Here is a 19,807-nt window from a genome sequence, read left to right on the forward strand (position 1 = left end):
TAAAATATTAATATAAGTAAAATTCCAGAAATTCTCCAAGAAGAAATCCATTATGATAAGAGAACATTTCCTCAGATACCTGAAAGTTCATTCTGTAGTGCTCACTCAATCCTAATTTCTCCCAAATCTCACCAGAGGCATTAACATAAAGGTATTAAGCAATGGCACCATCCATATTAATTATTATTTAATATTCATCAAAATGCATCAAGTTTGCAAAATTTTATCTGCCCTTCATATTCCTCTTCTACTTTATATTTCAAATCCATACATATGGGGGCTTAGAGAAGGGAAATACTAGAAAATAATAAGATATTCATATCATGAGTCTTGTGATCACACAAGGTTAAAATTTGAATCCAACATATAATTTGTAAGATGTCTGTGTTAGAACTTGACTTATAGTTTCTCCAGGAACAATAGAAAAACCATTTATAGTCTAGCTTTGAAATTGTTCTGAACAAAGGCTCTGGACTGTCAAATCTATTTTTGTATTTCCTAGTTTTGATATGGAGCATCTAGATTGGTCTGATATGACCACCACAACAGCATACCACAGGCTGGGTGGCTTAAGGACAGCTTTGGGGCTGACAGTCCAGGGTCAGCCTGAACAGGTTCTGCTCCTTCTGCATCCCCTTGGCCTGTAAGTGCCATATTCTCCCCTTGTCCCCATGTGGTCTTTCTTCTGTGCCCGTGCATGGCTGTACCCTAATCTCCTGTTCTTATAGGGCACCAGTCAGATGGGATGAGGACCCATGCTGACCTCATTTTACCTTAATTATCGCTTTAAATGCCCTGTTTGCAAACACAGGCCCATTCTGAGGCTCCGAGGAGCAGTATTTCAATACATGAATTTTGGGTGAACATAATTGCCCTTTTAGCAGTCCCCGTCCTGCTGGATGGCACAGCTGCATATCAAGTGAGGGATCGTGACACTTGGATCCATTCAATTTGACCACCACTGTCAAGATGAAAAATAGAATCCTGATGAAACTATTAAATCCACTTTAGCCACTTCAACCCTGAAAATTAGAAAATATCTGCTGTTTTCTTCCAAAGCCAAAAATGCAATTTTCCATCAGAAATAACTGAATGTTGTCCCATAGAGCTTATCTAACAGAGCAAATAGTTATTTAAGAGTCTTATTTTTACTGTAAACTTTACTACTTAAGCAAAGTTTTGTTCTTCAGATGTTATTTTTTTAAGGAAACTGAAATCAAAGTTTTTATATTTTAATGGGTTTATTCTCTCATTTCCCTCATAAGCTCATAGAAATGGGAGTCAAAGCCTGAGGGGGAAGCCAGCCCTGGTGGCCATAGCTCCACTTCTGCACCAGTTCCCCCCACACTGAGTTCCACAGTAAGATAAGCGTGTGACTGAATCACAGCTTCATCACTAGTGATGACCATTCGACATGCTGTTTTATCAGCTCAAATAACTTTTCAAGGACTCATCAACCATAGTGTTGATGCACCATTTTGGAGTTTCATTAAATGCTTTTTATATTTAAAAAAAAATACTTTCAGAAATTCCCATGCAAGTATTAGATCCATTTGAAAAGGCCCTATGTGCTGGCCAACAGTCTGATCTTTGAAACTCACTTACTCTCTAGGCCTGTTTTCCTCAACTAAAAATTTTATATATATATATATTTGCATTTCCTTCCAACTCTAATGTTCTGTTTCCATTGGAAAGGTTAATTTAGAAAACATAAAGATGGAACATGTTTCATAGTTAGAGATGGCTACAGACCATGAGCTCACTCATGTTCTCCTCCAAGATTTTCTCTTATTGGATTAAGAAGTTGACCTCATTTCTTACACTGGGGGAAAAATGATGTACATTTTCTATAATTTTCTGTTTGTATATCATGTTATACATCTGTAATATTCTTTCCTTGTATCATTTAGGGGAAAAATGTTTAGTTTAAGGATAAATATATCCTGAGTTTTTTCTTTATTTTCATTTGCTTTGCAATGTTGTGGTAGTTGGCTTTCTGTCAGTATAACAAACACCTGAGAGAATAAACTTGGAAAGAGAAAAGGTTTATTTTTGCTCACCATTTTGAAGGTTCCAGTCTTTGACTTGTTGCCCTCATTGCTTTTGGTAGGAAATGCCTGGCATAGTAAAAATGTTCATGGATGGGATGGAGAAGAGAGAATGGAAGGGAACAGGGTCCCACAGTTCACATCACAGGCACACTCCCACGACTTAAAGACCTCCCCCTAGGCCCCACCTCCAGAAGGCTCCACCACTGCCCAAGAACACCTCTCTGGGTGAAGCTTGTCATAGTGAGGGTTTGGAGTTAACTGTCTCCTGTTTGGTGAAGAGCAGATCAGAGGGTTGGGCACCAGGCTCTGCAGACAGCACCCAAGATAACTGTGTACCCCGCTGTTGATCTTTTCACATCTTCAGCCTTCCAAAGTGTGGCTAGTGTGAATTGAAACCAGGGGCAAGTAGGAAATATGCCTGGATTTCAAAGTCTTAGTACAAAGAAGGCAAATTATCTAACCAATGATCTCATATAGATCATACAATGAAATATGCAGACTATAATATTTTGGATGACTTAGGTTAATTAAAGTATATAATTAAAATTAACTCACATATTTCTCCCCCACTCCACCCTGTTTTTAAAATGTGGCTATTAGAAAAACTTAAAATGACTTCTGTGGATTCTAGTACGTCTCCATTGGACGGTGCTGTCTGGATGATGCCTTTGGCTCCCACCTGACGGCAGTGTTGGGAGGTTGTGGGGCTGGCATCACTGGGGGCTGCTTCCCGGTCCCACATGCCTGTTGCTCTGTTCTCGGGAAATGTGTTGGGAGTCGGTCCTGGCAGCTTTATGACCACACTCTGCTCTAAAAACATCATTTCATTTAAACCCAATTTTTTCTTTTATTTCCTGCTGAAAAACACATTCCTTTTCTTTTCAGTTCCCACAGTGTACTTGGTAACTCATTTGCTGAGGATTTGAACCTATTTTCCTGTGGGTGAAGGTTGGAGAAGCAAGTCTCACTGTTTCACGGATCATTTCTTGTGGCTGGAAATCTTTGGGGGGATTTCTTCTTGTCTTTTTCAGTATTGTGTAAACATTTCTTCCCCAGTAGTCATGTTGAAAACTGAATTTACACTGCTGTGTGACAACATGCAAACCTTACCTCTGCAACTCATTTTCACTTACAGCTCTTGCTTTTCCCCTTGGTCATGTTCCTAATGGCTCCGAATGTTGAGGTTGAAATGATTGTCTCTGTCACTGTGGTGATTTGGTTTTGCCCATGCATTTCCTGTCTGCCATTATATTTATGCCTGGTTTCCATGACTTACTGGTCACAGCAACATATGGTGATCTGTATGGACAAGAGTTCTGCTCTCACCACCAGCAAGCAGAGCAAGGGGGCCCCTAGCGTATTGGAGGGATGGTCTGTTGATGTGGGTTGTACCATCTTTGTGTCTCTGAGCTATTGTCACTTTTCCTTATTCCTGGACGAATTCACTTGCAAGTGTGCACACAGCTGCCCCTCACCCACAGTTGTTGGAGTTTGTCTTTGCAAGTCTTGCTTTAGACAGACAGTATAGGGGAGCAGGGATGCTGGCCACTTGTGGACCAGGATGCCCGTGTTGGCGTGGTTCCTAGGGAGGGAGTGCAGCCCCTGTGCCAGGACAGCATGATGCCATCTGAAGTAGATGCCATGTACTGGTCCTGCAGACGGGCAGCAGAGGGCCACTCTGCTGATCAACGGATCAGAATGTTGACTTCTTCTCCACCCACAGTGGGTTCCAGTTTATGGCTTCTACAGGAGTTCACAGAATTAAAAAGCGAAGGCAAACAATCTAAGTAAAGCTTCCCATTCCCCAGATTGTGCTGCTTCCTCGGCCAAAGGTTTTCAGTTAATACTTGCTTGGAGATTCTTCATTAGCACCGTTTACCTCCTGGATCATCATTTCAGTGAAAAGGCAGTTTATATCTGAACGTATATTCCCTAGGAAAGATTTATCTGCTCTCTCTGAAATCCAATTTCTTTTCTTTATTTTTTTGCAGGACATTCTAAAAAATTGTTCTTTTTATATATACATGACAGTACAAAGTATCACGACATATTATACCTACATAGAGTATAGCTTATTCTAAATAGGATCCTATTCTTGTGGTTGAACATGATGGTGGTACACTGGCTGTTTATTCGTATATGAACACAGGAAAGTTACATTTGATTCATTCTTCCGCTTTTCCTATTCCTGAACCCACTCATTTTCCCTCATTCCCCTTTGTCTAATTCAGTGAACTTCTCTTCTTCCCTCCCCATTTCCATGTTGTGTGATAGCATCCACATTTCAGAGAGAACATTCAGCCTTTGGTGTTTTGAGATTGTCTTATTTTACTTAGCTTGACATTCTCCAGTTCTATCCATTTACTGGCAATTGCCATGATTTCATTCTTCTTTATGGATGAGTAATATTGCATTGTTTATGTGTGCAGCATTTTCTTTATCTGTTGAAAGGCACCAAGGTTTGTTCCGTAGCTTGGCTATTGTGAACTGAGCTGCTATAAACATTGATGTGCTGATTTAAGTCCTTTGGGTATATGACAAGGAGTGGAATAAGTGGATCAAATGGTGGTTTCATTCCAAGTTTTCTGAGGAATTTCTATACTGCTTTCCAGAGTTGTTGCACCAACTTTTAGTCCCACCAGCAATGTATGAATGAATCTCTTCCCCTACCCTCACCAACATTTATTTTTATTGGTATTCTTGATAATTGCCATTCTGACTGTAGTGAGTTGGAATCTAAGTGTGGTTTTAATTTGCATTTCTCTAATTGCTAGAGATGTTGAATTTTTTTCACGTAATTGTAAACTGCATTCTTCTGCTGGGAACTGCCTATTCAGATTCTTAGCCCATTTATTGGTTGGGTTAATCGTTTTAGGGGTAAGTTTTTTTGAGTTTTTTATATATCCTGGAGATTAGTGCTCTATCTGAGGTGCAGGTAGCAAAGATTTTCTCCCATTCTGTAGGCTCTCTCTTCTTGTTCTTGATTGTTTCCTTTGCTGTGAAGAAGCTTTTTCATTTGATACCATCCCATTTATTGATTCTTGATTTTATGGCTTGTGATTTAGGAGTCTTGTTGAGGAAGTCAGTTCCTAAGCTGACATGATGGAGAGTTGGGCCTACATTTTATCCTGTAGACACAGTGTCTCTGGTCTAATGCCTAGGTCTTTGATCCACACTGAGTTGAGTTTTGTGCAAGGCAAGAGATGGGGTTCAATTTTATTCTATTGCATATGGATTTCTTTTTTTCTTTCTTTGTTTCTTTTTTCTTTCTTTCTTTCTTTTTTTTTTTTTTTTTTGTGGTGCTGTGGACTGAACCCAAGGCCTTGTGCATGTGAGGCATGCAGTCCACCTAATGAGCTATATTCCCAGCCCCATATGGATTTCTTTATAAAATGGGAGTACTAACATGAATGTTAGTTTCATGATATTGTGGGATATCAGATTTAACAAGCAAAAATACAGAATGCCAACTTAAATTTAAATTTCACAAAAGCCTGGAGTGGTAATGAATGTCACATAGTAACACCAAAATATTTTTCAGGGTTTATGTAGAATTCAAATGTAGGTGTGCATCATGTATTTAATCTAGAACCTAGGATATAAATTAATTACTCATTTCTAAGATGAAACAAATATGCCATTCGTATAATAAGTATTGATACCTTCATGTAAAGACAGTTATTCTTGGATCTTGAATCAGCTCGATCATTTTGGAGTCTTTCAGTAGCTGCCATGATTGAGACATAATAGGTGTCTATGGTTTTCAATTTGAGAGATATACTACAAATACGTGATGTTCACATGGGTATTCATAACATTAAAGGGTGACAATTGCACCAAAAGGCAATGAGTGGTTGTGCCCCAGCAGTGTCTGTTTCTGGCTCCACTGCCAGCTCCTATTCTGGAGCTCCATCCTCCTCTTCCCGTCTCCTTGGGGAGCTGAGCTGCAATTAACAGGAAGTGCCACTTTTCCCCCTTTTCTTAAAGCTCACCCTAGAATGTCAAGAAAGATGAAGAAGGCTTTATCTATATCTTGCATACATTTTTTTCCTGCAAATGACTTTGACTAGACTTTTGAGTTTCAGATGTATAGTATGTATGGCTTTATTTTCTATGACAAATTTTCAAAGGTAAATTTACCAGATGGAAGCCAATTACAATGATTTTCATCATTCACATTTAGTTTATGATACTTTGGGTTGAGATCCATCCATATTGGGTAAAGGCGTGTTTCTTGTTTACCTTCACACTCACTTATACAACTCTTGCCAAAGGGCATGATGGGAACATTTTGACCCAGATTTGAGCAAGCATGGGGGTGATAAGGACCTTCAATTCAGGCCAGCTTCCCTTCCTCCTTCCCTTCCCCCTTTCTGCTTTCTTTTCCCTTCCCTCCTTCATTTGTCCAATCTTGTCTCAACACATAATAACGAAGTACCCAGTCTCTACCCGCCAAGATGTAGCCACTATGCCAAAGTGACTTAATACCCTCCCCTGTGGAGCTTGAGGTCACATGCACAGACACAGAGTGAACCGAATCTGGGTGAGTGTTGTGAAGTAAAAACAGCCATGAAATACAAAGACCTTTGAGGAAATGTCCGCTGTCCTGTCCGCTTATATCAAGTAGATGTTTGGCTGTGGCGGGGCAGCAGTGGGCACTGCTTCTTTTATGGGCTGGGCTTGTCTTTCTGCCTCTAAAAGAAAATGACATTGTCATTTGCCACCTCAGCCTGAGGAACCACAGGCTAGGGGTGACCACAGCTCCTAGTGCTGCACACACTTCCTGGAGGTGAGGTGGAGGTGGAGCTGGGTGGAGGTGAAGAAGGTCAGGTCCAGCAGAGCCTGTGGGTAGCACTGCCGTGTTGTAACATTGGGCAGAGGATTCTAGACTGGAGAACAGGGTCGTCAAGTGTGTGTACAGTGTAGACTCTAGACCCAGCGAGGGAACTAGAGCTGGTGTTGTGGGGAAATCCGGGTGAGAAAGGCGTTCCAAACCCAGGCAGTGGAGTGGCAGAGTGGGAAGGAATGGAGCAGGTGAGCTCCTCACCTGGGTGAGGAGGAGGCCGGGACCCAGCAGGACCCAGAGGCTCAGTTCCTGGAGTTGGTGTTAATGGCACTGGTGCATTGTAAAGGGGCCACAGAGGGTGATTTGCAGGGACAGAGCCAACACCTAGCAGCGAGAACTGGGCCAGGGAGACGGAGATGGTTGCCATCATTTGGGGGTCACCACTGCAGAAGGTGACCTTGACAGAGGGTATGGGGGACAGAGCAAGGAGAAGTGTGAGCAAGGGAAGGAAGGGCTTCAGGGAAACAGAAGAGGGTCCTGTAATGCTGCAGGAGGGAATGGGGACCTCAGAGGGTGCTGTTGGGTGACTAGATGCCCAGAGAAAAGGAGAAACAGCAGAGGCCTGGGTCATGGTCCAGCAGATGGACCACACCTTCCTCAGAAGTGTTAAGCCCGGTCATTCTTTAGCTTCCTTTAGATGCAAAATCAGATAACAGGGTGCACTAAGTCCATACTGCAAGTTTTTCACCAATGATGACTTAATAAGTCAAATTATTAAAGATCTTTTAAAATTGAGTTCTTACTGCAATTGCTTAAGAATTCAAAGCACATATGATATTGACATTTGGGCAGGTTTCTCAAATGCTAATCCATCAATAAAATAAAGAACAGGCAGCAAGATGTCTTTGTTAAAGAGTTGAATAGGATGGAGTTCTTGCACCAGTCTTACCCTGCCATGCTAAGCTGGAGAGAAAGCAGCATGAGAGTCACAAATGGGGGTCCTCCAGTGGGGTCCCAAGGGCATGTGCTAAAATGTCTGCTGCCGAGTCCATGGCTGCCTCTTCTGCCTCCTTGTCCCCCACCCTAATGCTTACTCTCCTGTTCTATCTCATGCACACAAACACAGTCTTTTCTTAGACAGGGGCTGTTTTTAATCTTCCTCAAATGAAGCATATGTCAGTATATTCTTTACCTTGTCCAAAAGTAACATACTTAACCAGCTAGTGTGAAGTAAAATGACTTATTACTTATTATAATTGTATATATGACTATGTAGCCTCTTCATAATTAATCAATACATGCTTATTTGAAAATTTTGAGATATACATTTTAAGTAAATCCAGGCTAATTCATTTATATGTTCATGCAACTCATGTGCATCTCTCTTTAAATATAAATGACCCAGTCAGTAAGGACTTTTCATGGAGACAGGAAAAATAAAAAGTATTTTCTGACCCAAATCTTTTTGAGCCCAAAGTTCTTGATCTTTATTTCTGGTTTTAGAATCCCTTCTTACCTTCATTTTGTGTTTAAAAATTAAGAGTTGTGGTGTTTTGAAACTCAGTATCTTGGTTTTTCTTCAATTGTCTGTTCTGATTTCATGTAATTGGTGATAGGTCTTGCAGGTGCTTCTAGAAGTCTGGATTTCATCTCTGGGGTTTGCAGGCTGGCAGCAGTGGAGGCCACAGCACAGGGCACTAGAGGGAGCCATGTGGGCTAGCAGCCTGTGTCCCCCTGATGTAGGTGCTGCCCACGTGATGCCCTCACCAGCAAGTCAGAGGAGCGTGTTCTGCTCTCCTCACAGCCTGCTCTGTGCCCTCACCCTGGGTAGTGCTAATGGCCAAGCTCATACATAGTGCACAAAACACTAGTGGGTAGAACATCTGGGGCCAGGAGGGCTGGGATCTGTCAGAAATGGATGTGCAAGAGTACAGAAAACAACTAGGAAATCTGAGGTCAAGAAAAGCAACCCAGAGAACAAGAACTAGAGAAGAGGGAGGAGATGAGAGCAGAGAAGGGAGAGAGGTGAGGATGCACTTCCTTGTGCAGGAAGGAGGAACATGCCTCATTCCTTTTCCTACATGTTGGCAGTTGTCAATCATTTTGCCCCTGGTGGGGCAGCAAAGTAAAGTTGGCACTTCTGACACTAGGGATCCAAGATGGCCCCGTGATGATTTCTTTCTCCTGATGTTCTCCACAAAGCTTGCTACCGTGAGCCACAGCAAGGTTTAACATTCTCTCCGTTCCTGGATTTGCAACTGGATAGGCAGTGGTAGAAGAACAGTTCTGAGCCCTGGCTGCTCCTCAGCATCAGTGCAGAGCCTTCAAAAGCACGGGTGTCCTGGCCACCCATCCGGGCAGCTGACTGTGTGGGTCTGCAGTGGGACCTGGGTATCTGCACTTTTGAAAGATGCTCTGATGGCTTTCCTAGATGGAGAATAATGGCCGAATGCTGTGTGTACTCTGCTCAGTACAGCAGACATAGCTGTGGCTGTGAGACCGCTGACCCCATTTCCCTCCCACCCTATTGCCTTCACAGATTATGGCACCATTAAAAAAGTGCGTGCGCCGCTGAATCAGTCCTTGGGCAGCTGTTTGCTGGAAGAGATCGAGCTCTTCCCAGAGAGGCGGAGGGAGCCCATCCGGAGCCTGCGGATCCTCCACAGCCAGAGCGTCCTGTTCGTGGGACTGCGGGAGCATGTAGTCAAGATCCCCCTGAAGAGGTGCCAGTTCCACCGCACACGCAGGTAGGGCTCCCTGGGGGCTGGTGGGTAAGATGGGTTCACTGGGGGAGAGGGCACAGGAGCCAGAAAGGCTTTTAAATTCCTGTGGCCCAATGGCCCCAGGAAGGTAATGTCTGTGTGTAGCCTGCATCCCAGGATGCAGAGTTTTCATGCAAACAGATTAACTGTGCTGAGACTAACCCACCAGTTATGTGCGGAAGAGGAGCCGCCATTATTACAATGTCTATGAGCAGTTGCCAGAATAAAAGCAAATGATTCATTGGGTCAAGGCACTCAGAGATAACGCTGATATTCGGGGGCCCAGCATTAATCTATTACTCTGGCACAAGGTCTGTTTTATTTGGATATACACGTGCACACCCTGGGCAGAAGCTGATACAATGTGTGTGCTCCCAGGCCAAAGCTCTTCCTCTGAGAAGAAGGGGGGGTGTCTTCACAGGACGTCACTGGATGTCCTCCTGGGAGCGGCTTCCTTGGTGCTGCCTCAATCCCGAGGCTCCAGCATCATGAAGGCAGGCGCAGGGCAGAGAAAGGACGTCCTGCAGCACAGGGGAACCCAAGTGCCCCTGCTCCTGGCCAGCACCCCAGGCCTGCCTTCTCTCCTGTGGGTGTCCCCTGTTGCCCACTATTGTCTTCAAGCTGATTTTGGAAGTAGGTAGGTCCAGGTAGTTAGGAAATGGCAATGAGATGTGCCAAAGATGAACTTAACAGGGACTTCAGTGTTGAAAGTCGCATATGTACTTTGACCACTGATCAAAGATTGGGGATATCACAGTCTGAAAGTCTCTTAGGGATCAGTGCTCATATTCAATTCCATTTCCCCAAGTAGTGCATGATTTCAGGTTGGGTAGAAATGGTTTTCTTTTCTCTGTCATTCACAAGCACCTATGGGTTGTCTAAATAGTGTGCCTGAGGGCAGTGGCTGGGGGACTTTGGGGCTTCCATGCATATTACAGGCCTGTCCTTTTTATATCTTGATGCTGGTGCCTAAAGTACTTCAGACCTCCGTTTTCTCACTTATCACATGTGAACTGCTGTAGAGTCAAATGGGATGATACATGTAGTGTAAAATTTAAAGCTCTCTGCAAAGGATTATTTTTATATAGAAGGAAGTTTTTATGTTTGATCATAATATTCCTTTCAAGATGACTCTGGAAAATTAAATCTATATTATAATGCCTCCTTTGGTATTAGAGACAGTTAGAGAATGCTATCAGGATCCTTCTAACAAATAATGATGCTGTTGTGAACATTATGAGGTACTGATACTTGTTAACAACTCTCATTTCTACATGCCTATTCCTGCATGTAATCAATGGCCATAGGAATGTGTTCTAGTAAGTGCTCCCTGTAGGACTGCCTCCCCAGATGCTGATGATTCTGCAGATGACAGGAAGGGCCATCTCGTTGGCAGGCAGGTTGCAGCCAAATGCAGCTGGTGAGGCAACAGTCTTCCAGGTTCAGCTCCAAGAACTCTTGAGTTCTACTGGTGACTTTGGGGGATAGCATGTTAAGGGCAACACACAGGAAGACCCAGGTCTGTGCTAGAGGGTGCTTTGGGTACCAGAATGGAAATGTGTGGCTTGCACAACAAGAGGCAGTTCACCCTTTTCACATTGCTTTGCTTCACGGAGTCTGGCTTATAATAGCTCAGCTCCTTGTACCAGCAACTAGGGAAGAGAGTCCTGCATCAGATCATGAGGAAGACAACGAGGAAGGCTGGTGCCCTCCTCTCTCCCACCTGCACTGCCAGCAGCCCTGAGACCACAGGGGACTGAGCCACCCAGCACAGAGGCCAGGAAGGCCACAGCTCTTTTCTTTTAAAGAGAATGAGGCCACCTGTATGTCTTCAGCAGGCTCCTGGGTAGAGGGGAGTTCTGCATTTCTCCAGAGCAGAGTCTCTCTGCTGTCCACCTGTCCACTCTCTCAGAAAAGGCAGCAGAGCTGAGGACTCCACTGTGAACTGACAGGTTGTGTAGCCTCCATGCAGGTGGGCTTGTTTAACGTTGGTTAAAATCTAGAGGTTCCGAAGCAAGTGTCTCTTGGGATTCCTCTGAATGTGTCTCTTAACTGTCCTCCTCCTGTGAAAAGGCAAGAAAGCCTCCCTAGCTAGAGTCACTGGAGGAGAGAAGTTATTTTTTAAAACACTGGCATCGAGACAATCAGATCTCTTTTCATGAATTACAGGGGAAATCTCTGGTTTTGTTTTTGTTTTTGTTTTTAGACAGACAGTTTTTGTTTTCTGGAACTATGCCCAAATAAGTACACTGAATAGAAACAGATTTACAGTTGTGTGTATTGTACACTAATTTCTGTGCCAAGTATACTTTTCATAGTCAAATATCAGTAATTTTAGTATTTGAAAATCAATTTTAAAAATGCATTTTTGAAGAATTTAAAAAGAGAAATTGAGCATAACTGAACAATCAGAAGCCTTAAATATGAATATGATTCTTTAAAGGATCCCTTGATCTTTCAAAGGCTGATATTTACATTTTAATTTTTTTTAAATGTCTGTCTGTTAAAGACAGGGTTCAGTGATATTTACTAAAACATTTATAAATGGTAGCAATTCATACAATTTCATAGGTGTATTCAACCTGTCTGACACAGTACAGGATTTTATCTCCATTTTCCTTAGTCACTACACTGAGCCTGAGCGTGGAGGGCCACGTCATTCCCTATCTTTCAGATGAGCAGGTGGCAGACTGGGGCCTGGCATCCTGCCTGGGATCACGCAGCTCCTGCCATGTGAGACCCGGTTCCTCCTGTCTCCCGTGTGTGTGTGTGTGTGTGTGTGTGTGTGTGTGTGTGTGTGGTTTGCACTGTGTCCTGGTGCAGTGAGACTGTGGCAGGCAGGGTCGGATTTCCTCAGGAGGGGACTGAATGCACCTCCGGGTGTGCTTCCCTGAGTCGGCTGGTCCTGAGACAGGACTCAGCCATTCAAGAGACTCCTTCTCATCAGCTCTTCTTTCAAAATAACAGTTTTAAAATTGGTGCCTGTGAATTACACAGTGTGGTGGGCATTACTGTGGCCTACCCATATATGCATACAGCATGGAGTGATCCTGTTCCTCTCTCACAGTGCCCTGGCCTCCCTTCCTGCCCCTCAAATACTGCCTCCTCCAACCCATTAGTTGCTTCTTTATTCTGGCCTCAGGCAGATCAAACAAATAGAAAGTGGGTTTCCTGCCTTGTTTTCCTAAAGCATCCTGAGGCGGGTCTCCATCTCCTTGTGGAGAGACCGTGCTTCCTCAGGTGGAGCTGATAAAACACCTGCCTGCCCTGTCCACAGTTTGCACGCCTTGTGACTCAAACATCAGTGTGGTGGCTTCCCCTAGGAAAGTGATTTTAAAGGGATATTATACTTTGGTCAAGTTTGATTACAAAATTTGGGTCAAGAAATACTTGTTTTAATGCTAGCGTCTTTTGGCACAGACCCTTAATAAATAGTGTGGGGAAATTGTACACACAATACCGCCAGCTCGTGGGAATTGGTGGTTACCTCTGAGAATGGAGTGTAGAGGCACTCTTACTCCGCACACGTATTCTTTTACTCTGGGCCTGATTGACCACAAATATGCATGTCTCATAAAGTGAGTTAGTATTTGCTAACTTTTGAGGAACCTGGCATCTGGCAGGCTCAGCTATGAAAACAGGATGACTGTGGAGGGCAGGAAGCTGACCCCTCTTGAGGACCTGTAAGGAAATAATAAAGGGAGACACAGGGACAAGGTGCAGAGGCAGGGAAGGTGGCACAGTGGCTCTTTGTCTGGTTGGCCATATTTATTTGTACCAGTAGGTTACATTAGGTCATTAGTACCATAACCACTTTATTGTTTAGAGTATCAGTAAAGTTGCTTATTCTGCAGTCACATCTCACAGTCACAATATGCAATGTCAGGAGCTTTGTGCGGTGCTCAAAAAAGTTCATTGTCTGTTAGGCAGGCAGATCCAGGAGCACCAGAGCTTGATGAAACATTGTAGTTATCTAGCAAACAATTTCTTTTATTCCCAGGAGCTATGTGTCTGCAATCAAGGTCGAGGCTTGACGAAGCTCTAACCCAGAGGCTTCTCAGGGCGTTGACATACCAGCTAGACATTGCACATATATTAGCTATATTACTAGATGCTAAGAGAGATTGCAGGGCGTTCTAAGGTGGGAAACAGGGTGCCTGTTACCTCCCCGCCGGGAGTTTGCTTACCAGGGAACGCTCCCCTGTACATTTCCATGGTCAGAATCCCTACAAGGACCAAATCCTGGACCCTGGCGTGGTGAGGGCTCTGCAGTAGCAGCCTGTGGTCTTTAGAGAGAGAAGAGGTCTCTATAGGGAGCATGGAATGGAGCACCTGTTAGAACAGCCACTAACCTAATTCCCTCCTGGAGTAAATGCCAAGATGCAGCTCAACCTGCGGCTTAGAGCAAAGAGGCTGGCCGAGATCCGAGTTCCCATTTCACTGCTTCAGGAAGCAAAGAGTGAACAGAAGCGTGGGCTCTAATGGTCACGTCTAGAAATCACACTGTCCTTTCCAACCCTCCCGGGAAGTACTGTAGCCTTCCAAGAGATACGAGGTTTGCAGCCTCTCAAGTTGAAGCCGTGGGTGGTCGGAGGAGTGATGGGAGGGCTCTTGACATAGATGTCTAAATTCATTTTAAGGACTGTGCACTGATTGGATCAGTGGCTCAGCAAACTTTCTCTGCAAAGGGAAACACACCACCTTGGGCTTCCCAGGTGTAAGGTCTGTGGCAGCAACTCAACTCTGTCCTGGTGCATGATCTTGGTGACTGGGCAAGGCTGTGGCTCAGAGAGAACTTACAATTCCACAGGCAGGGTGTCAGTGATGTGCTTTTAGGTTCAGATAGTTTATGATTTGCACAGACAACCAAGCAAAGTGCAAGAAGTGTTGGCTGCTCAAGTGCCTTGTCTCAAAAGATGACACTGGAGCAAGAGGAATCCATGGCCATAGGTCTGTTGCTCAGGGAACTGCACAGCTGCTGAGAAGAAGGGAAGTGTGCAGCAGAATCCTAGGTAGGTGAAATGGGGGCAGAAAGCCCCCACCTCAAAATGAGGGAGGCCATAAGAGAGTACCTCCTGACAGCCTCCCTGGGCACAGAGGTGGGGGAGGATGGAAATGGCTTTGTCACTCCTGCCGTGGGCTCATGTTTCAGGTCAGGGAGAATCAAGGATGTTCTGCCAAGATTCCTTGGGTCAGCTGTGCTGAAGCCTCTCCCTGAGTCCTCTGCCATCAAGAACAGTCCAGGCAGCCAGATGGAACAGCACCCCACATTCTGTTTCAGCAGAACTTGAGGCTGCAGGCGAGGCGTGGTCCAGGGCTGTAGTTCTGTGACTTCTGAATTAGATCACTGTCATATGCCTTTTGAGTGCATGGATTTTCATTATGTATCTACTGATTTATAAAATGAGATATTAAATTTATTAAATCAATTGGCAAATTATGTAGGTTACTCTGCACCCTAATATTTTTCTGAGTGTCATAGTTTTTTACACTTTGGATGCTCCCTCAAATATTCTGTATTTTTATTTGACACCCACCACAATTGTGAGAAAAGATAAGCCTGTCAGGTTGAAGCATTAACATTTTATAGAAGGGAGATCAGTCTGAATCAGAGACATCGGGCAAGGAATCTACAGTCCCAGAACAGGCCCTGGGACTCCTGCACTCGGGCTCCGGCTCTGGTGACGTGAGCTCGCAGGCAGCAGCCCATCTCCAGGTCCCTCGACCTCCAGTATGGCATCCAGATGAAGGTGTGTTCAGTAAATATCCATTGAATTAGCAAATGGACCCTCTTCCTCTCCCCTCCCTGGTATTTTACTCCTAAACTGCAGAGAAAACCAACATTCTTAGGGAAAAGTAGCAAACACTCCCTCTATTGAAAGGTATGAGGATATAAATAGCAGCCAAAGCATTGAAACACTTTGGGTCCCAGGTGTTTGTTTTGCTTTAGGTTTGCTTTATGAACTAATTGAGGAGAGAAGAAGGGGTGGGACCTGGAAGAATCATAGGCCACATATGACCCAGGAGACTCACACCTTTCAAATCGTGCCTTATAAACCACAGGAAAAGAGGATACCATTACTCCATGCAGGTGAGCTGGTGTCTGGTCACTTTTAATTCCATTAGCCTGTAATAGTGTCATTTAGATAAAGAAATTAACACCTCATTAAGGAAATTAGTATGGAAATGAGGTTACTGCAGGACATTTACTGCTTTAAAGGTCAAAGCGGTAAAAGGCAGAGTTAATAGGCTAGCACCTTCATTAATTCAATATTCTCACAAGGCACAGTCTGCCCAGTGGGAAAACATGCAGTGTGTACTGAGGGATTGCAGGTTCTCCCCATGGCCCCCGAAAGAGCACTTCAGCCCCTCAGTGCTGAGTTCCACAGACACGCAGCAGGGAGTTGGGACGTGTACTCCGCTCAGATGAAATGTTCTCCCTTCAAGATGAGTTTGTGATTTCCTAATTCTGCATGTCTGGAGTTTTTGTCTGACTCTGATTTAGCCTCTAAAGACTGTGTTTTCTTTGGTGATTCATTTGTAGTGTATTTGTACTGTACTTGTTGAACTTGGCCACATCAGTCATCAAGCCTGGGTGTGTGAGGACAGATGAGTCAACCCTGACCCTCCCCTCACGGGGCTCAGCGTCTAAAAAAAAAAAAAATCTGTCATAAACAAAATTCCCTGAGTATCTCTTAAAGAATCGAGTCAAAGGACCTTTAAATTACCTTCCACCTTATTCCAAAATGGATTTATCACTGAAGCCTGATCATGGGCCACTCCAAGACCTCCTCTCCTCACCTGCAGTCCCGTCCTCTGATTTCTTAAGCTGTCTTAGTCAGTTTTTTCCCCCTGTTGAGTCTAAAATACCTGACTAGAACAATCTGAGGAGAAACATGTTACCTGGGGGCTCACGGTTTCAGAGGTCTTAGACCATAGACAGCGGACTCCATTCCTCAGGGCCTGACAGGACAGCACTGAGGAAAACTGTGGAGGAGGAAAGCACCTGGGAACATGGCACCAGGAAGCAGATCACTCTGCTCTACAAGGACAAAATGTATACCCCAGAGTCACACCCCCAGACCCGCCTCCCCCAGCCACATCCCACCTGCCTAGGTCACCACCCAGTTAGTCCCTCTCAGAGGATTTGTTAAGAGTCTTGTCAGTCATCTCACCTCTGAACTTGCTTGCTTTGTCTCACACAGGAGCTTTCGGGGACACCTCACATCTAGACCCTAACAGCTGTATGTGAGTCCTGACTAGTGTCCTAACCCTCAGTTTCCAACAGTAGGGGAACTGATCGTCACATCAGGTCACACATGCTCAATGGGTTATTCATTCAGTAGGTTACTCCAAAGCCATTAAGTGGTGACTATGAAGACATCCTAGGACCCAGCCGTAATGAGGAAAAAGAGGTGCCGATAGGTGTGCACGTCAAGATTGTTTAAAAAAATGGGAAAAGTGTGGCAACCTGCCTGGCTGTTCAGGTTCCCGGACCTGGGGATGAGGGGATGCAGAAGAGACAAACAGACACACAAACAGAAAAAGCTGGGACCCAGTGGTTCACCAACAACCCTGTAGGGAAGCAGGGACCCACAAGAAGCCCAGCACGTTTATTATACAGACCCAAACACCAAAAGGATTTATTGTGGGAAAGTTTCTTCAAGTAAGCAGAACCAAGGTCCTGAGTACCAGCCACCTGATTATGATTCTCAGCTTCACCCGTAACTTTCTACCCCCAGCAGCTGGCATCTGAACCTCAAGGTCAAGAACTGAATAGCTCCGTGGCTGGCAGAGGACCTCCGATTGAACAGGGTGTCACCATAGCAACTAGGCAGTCTCCAGTCTATGCCTTGACCCCAAGAGTTCCCAAGAGAGGCATCGCCTCTGTCATGGGACAGGAATGAGCGAGATCTCAACTGAGAACCGAGAAGCACCGGGCATGGCCCTCCCAGGCCTGGAATGAGGAGAGCCAGGCAGGTGTGGGGGCCTGAGGGGTCTTGCTAAAGAGCAAAATATCAAACCATAAACGCAAAGTCCCTGAGGTCAATTACAAGGCCTTAAAAAGTCTCAGGAAGTAAAGAAGTTTAAGCCTCCTCAGTTTCCAGGGTAAACCCCCTGGAAGTGATACCAACGTACACTCTGATCCCTGTGGATGATAAAAGCAAAGACAACACAGGGCCATCAAGGAGGGAAGCCACCACGGATGGCAGCCACCTTCTGCACTCCCAGCCTCCCACTGCACCCCTGGGTGTGGGTGGAATCCTTTCTTCTCCTCTGTCATATTTTAATGGAATCACATTCTTGTTAAAATGTGGGAAGGGTCCCTTCCTAGGGGCTCCTAGCTTTCCTTAGTGGTGCCTTAGCCTGCCCACAGGCCTGGGTTTCTCTTTCTGCTGGGTTTTGAAGACAGTGTGTTCCTGATCCCTTCATGGCAATCCGAGCTCTAAACTCTTGGTTGGATAAAGTTTGAAAACTGGTGTGACTACCTGTTTTATTTCAGTTGAGAAACAACCAATGATCTCACAGTGAAAGGGTTTCGTGGTTTAATATCTACTCCCCAGGCTTCCTGCATTTGTTATAGCTCTGTCAACATCTCCATGGGAAAGCTGGGCTGCCACTCTTCATGGCACCAGAATCCTACACCTGAGTTATCCTAAGCAGCAGCACCCCGTCTCTCTTCACGTTTTTATGGGCATAATTCCATGAGTTAATAAATCATGAGAAAACAACCATTCACCTGTTTGAATGTGTTTGCAAAACTTTTCTGCATATGGAAAGATAGTAAGTTTTGGCTTCAGGTGGATCCTGGATGGGTACTAGCCCAGGTGTGTGATGTGAGCTTCTTACTCAGGGTCTCTGAGTGTCTTTCCCCAGTCTGTGGTGCCTGTGAGTGAGAGTACAGAACAGTCCATACAGAAGGAACCCAGGAAGGGTGCTCCTTTCCTGCCTGACTTTCACAGGGGCGTCTCTTGGTTCCTTCGGGGCTGTCATTGGCTGTGGTCCTTTTCACTCCACACTCTTGATGAAGGTTGGGCTCAAATCCCCCTCTGTGCCAGATGTAAGCCAAAATCAAACACAAAATCTAAAACTGAAATAGAACAAAACAGAAACAAAACATAAGACACAATTTTTTAAAAAAGCACATGCTGGCCCTCTTTGCCTAGGTACACCACCACTGCTGGACCAAACCAAAGGCCCACTGACCTGTCAAGAGTTGGCTCTTCTGCCTTTTAAGAACTCCCAGCTCTCTGAGAAGTGCTGGGACCACTGGGTGGGATTCTGGGCTGTGTGTGACATGGTTCACCAGACTCTTGTTTGCCTAGGCAAATCAACTTCCCAACAGTTGGTGAGACTCTGCTGTAATCCCGTTCTGGGTCTGGGTGAGTGATGTCGGCGCCTCATCCAGGTGGCCAGACACCTGTCAGTGGGCCTTCAGTGTCTCCCACTTCAGGTCAACATGTGCATCCATACCAGAGGGGCTGAGAGGCAGGCACTGATGGAACTGGGCAGTGCCAGGTGTGAGGACGGCCAAGGGCTCACCTGTGCCACCGTCACTGGGTGGGGCTGGCTATCAGATTCTGCTGAGATGTGTGGGTGCTCTTCCCTTGGCACAGGCTGTGATCCAGGGAGGATTCTTCCTCTTGAGCCTTATCTGCTCATGGTGAGTTGAATATAAGGGAACGGATTTCTTTCCCTGGACTTATTTTCCTTTGAGATTTTATGTAAAGGTTAAAACCTATCACTTGACCCCTTTTGCCCTCTGCAGATGTGACTGTTGGCCCTTACCCTCTCTCACAGAGGGTTTCTCTGGAGGAACCTCGTGGGGTAAAGAAGAAGTGGTTCTTCCTGGTTAGCCTTGACTGGCTGGGGAAGAGAGGCCACCGGAGAGTGGACTTAGAGGTGCTCTGCTGGTCTCCATTTCCTACAGTAGAGAACACAGAACTCCAGAAGCGGGTCCCTCTCCACTTTCATTCTTGAGCACTTTGACACGACTTCTTCTGCCCATCATGCCCGGGATTTACTTCCACACCTCTGGGTAGGGAAGGCTGGTCCTGGGCCATTGATCCTCCCGTGTGTCCCCTTTGTCCTGGTTTGGGGCCATAGATGAGGCTGCCTCTCTTGGAGAGCTTCCTTTTAGGGGCAGACTTGGCCTTTTCAGAGTGAAGTTCCCCATGACGGAGGCCCCCGGGGAGGCTGAGGCAGGC

The 19,807-nt window shown here is 45.1% G+C and overlaps 1 protein-coding gene across 4 annotated transcripts in view; it reads left to right on the forward strand.

Moving 5' to 3' along the window:
- The window catches only part of SEMA5A (semaphorin 5A), a 492,204-nt gene that overhangs the window by 349,996 nt on the left and 122,401 nt on the right, over nucleotides 1–19,807 (forward strand). For all 4 annotated transcript variants that reach the window (XR_014021130.1, XM_081286868.1, XM_081286870.1 and 1 more), the window contains exon 12: nucleotides 9,377–9,584. Coding sequence is in view for 3 of the 4 variants with exons in the window: in XM_081286868.1 (XP_081142994.1) it covers nucleotides 9,377–9,584 (208 nt within the window). In the remaining variant the exon portion in view is untranslated. The remainder of the gene's footprint in view (nucleotides 1–9,376; nucleotides 9,585–19,807) is intronic.

This window comes from Spermophilus citellus (assembly GCF_964194105.1).
Source record: "Spermophilus citellus genome assembly, chromosome: 1".
Lineage (NCBI taxonomy): Eukaryota > Metazoa > Chordata > Mammalia > Rodentia > Sciuridae > Spermophilus > Spermophilus citellus.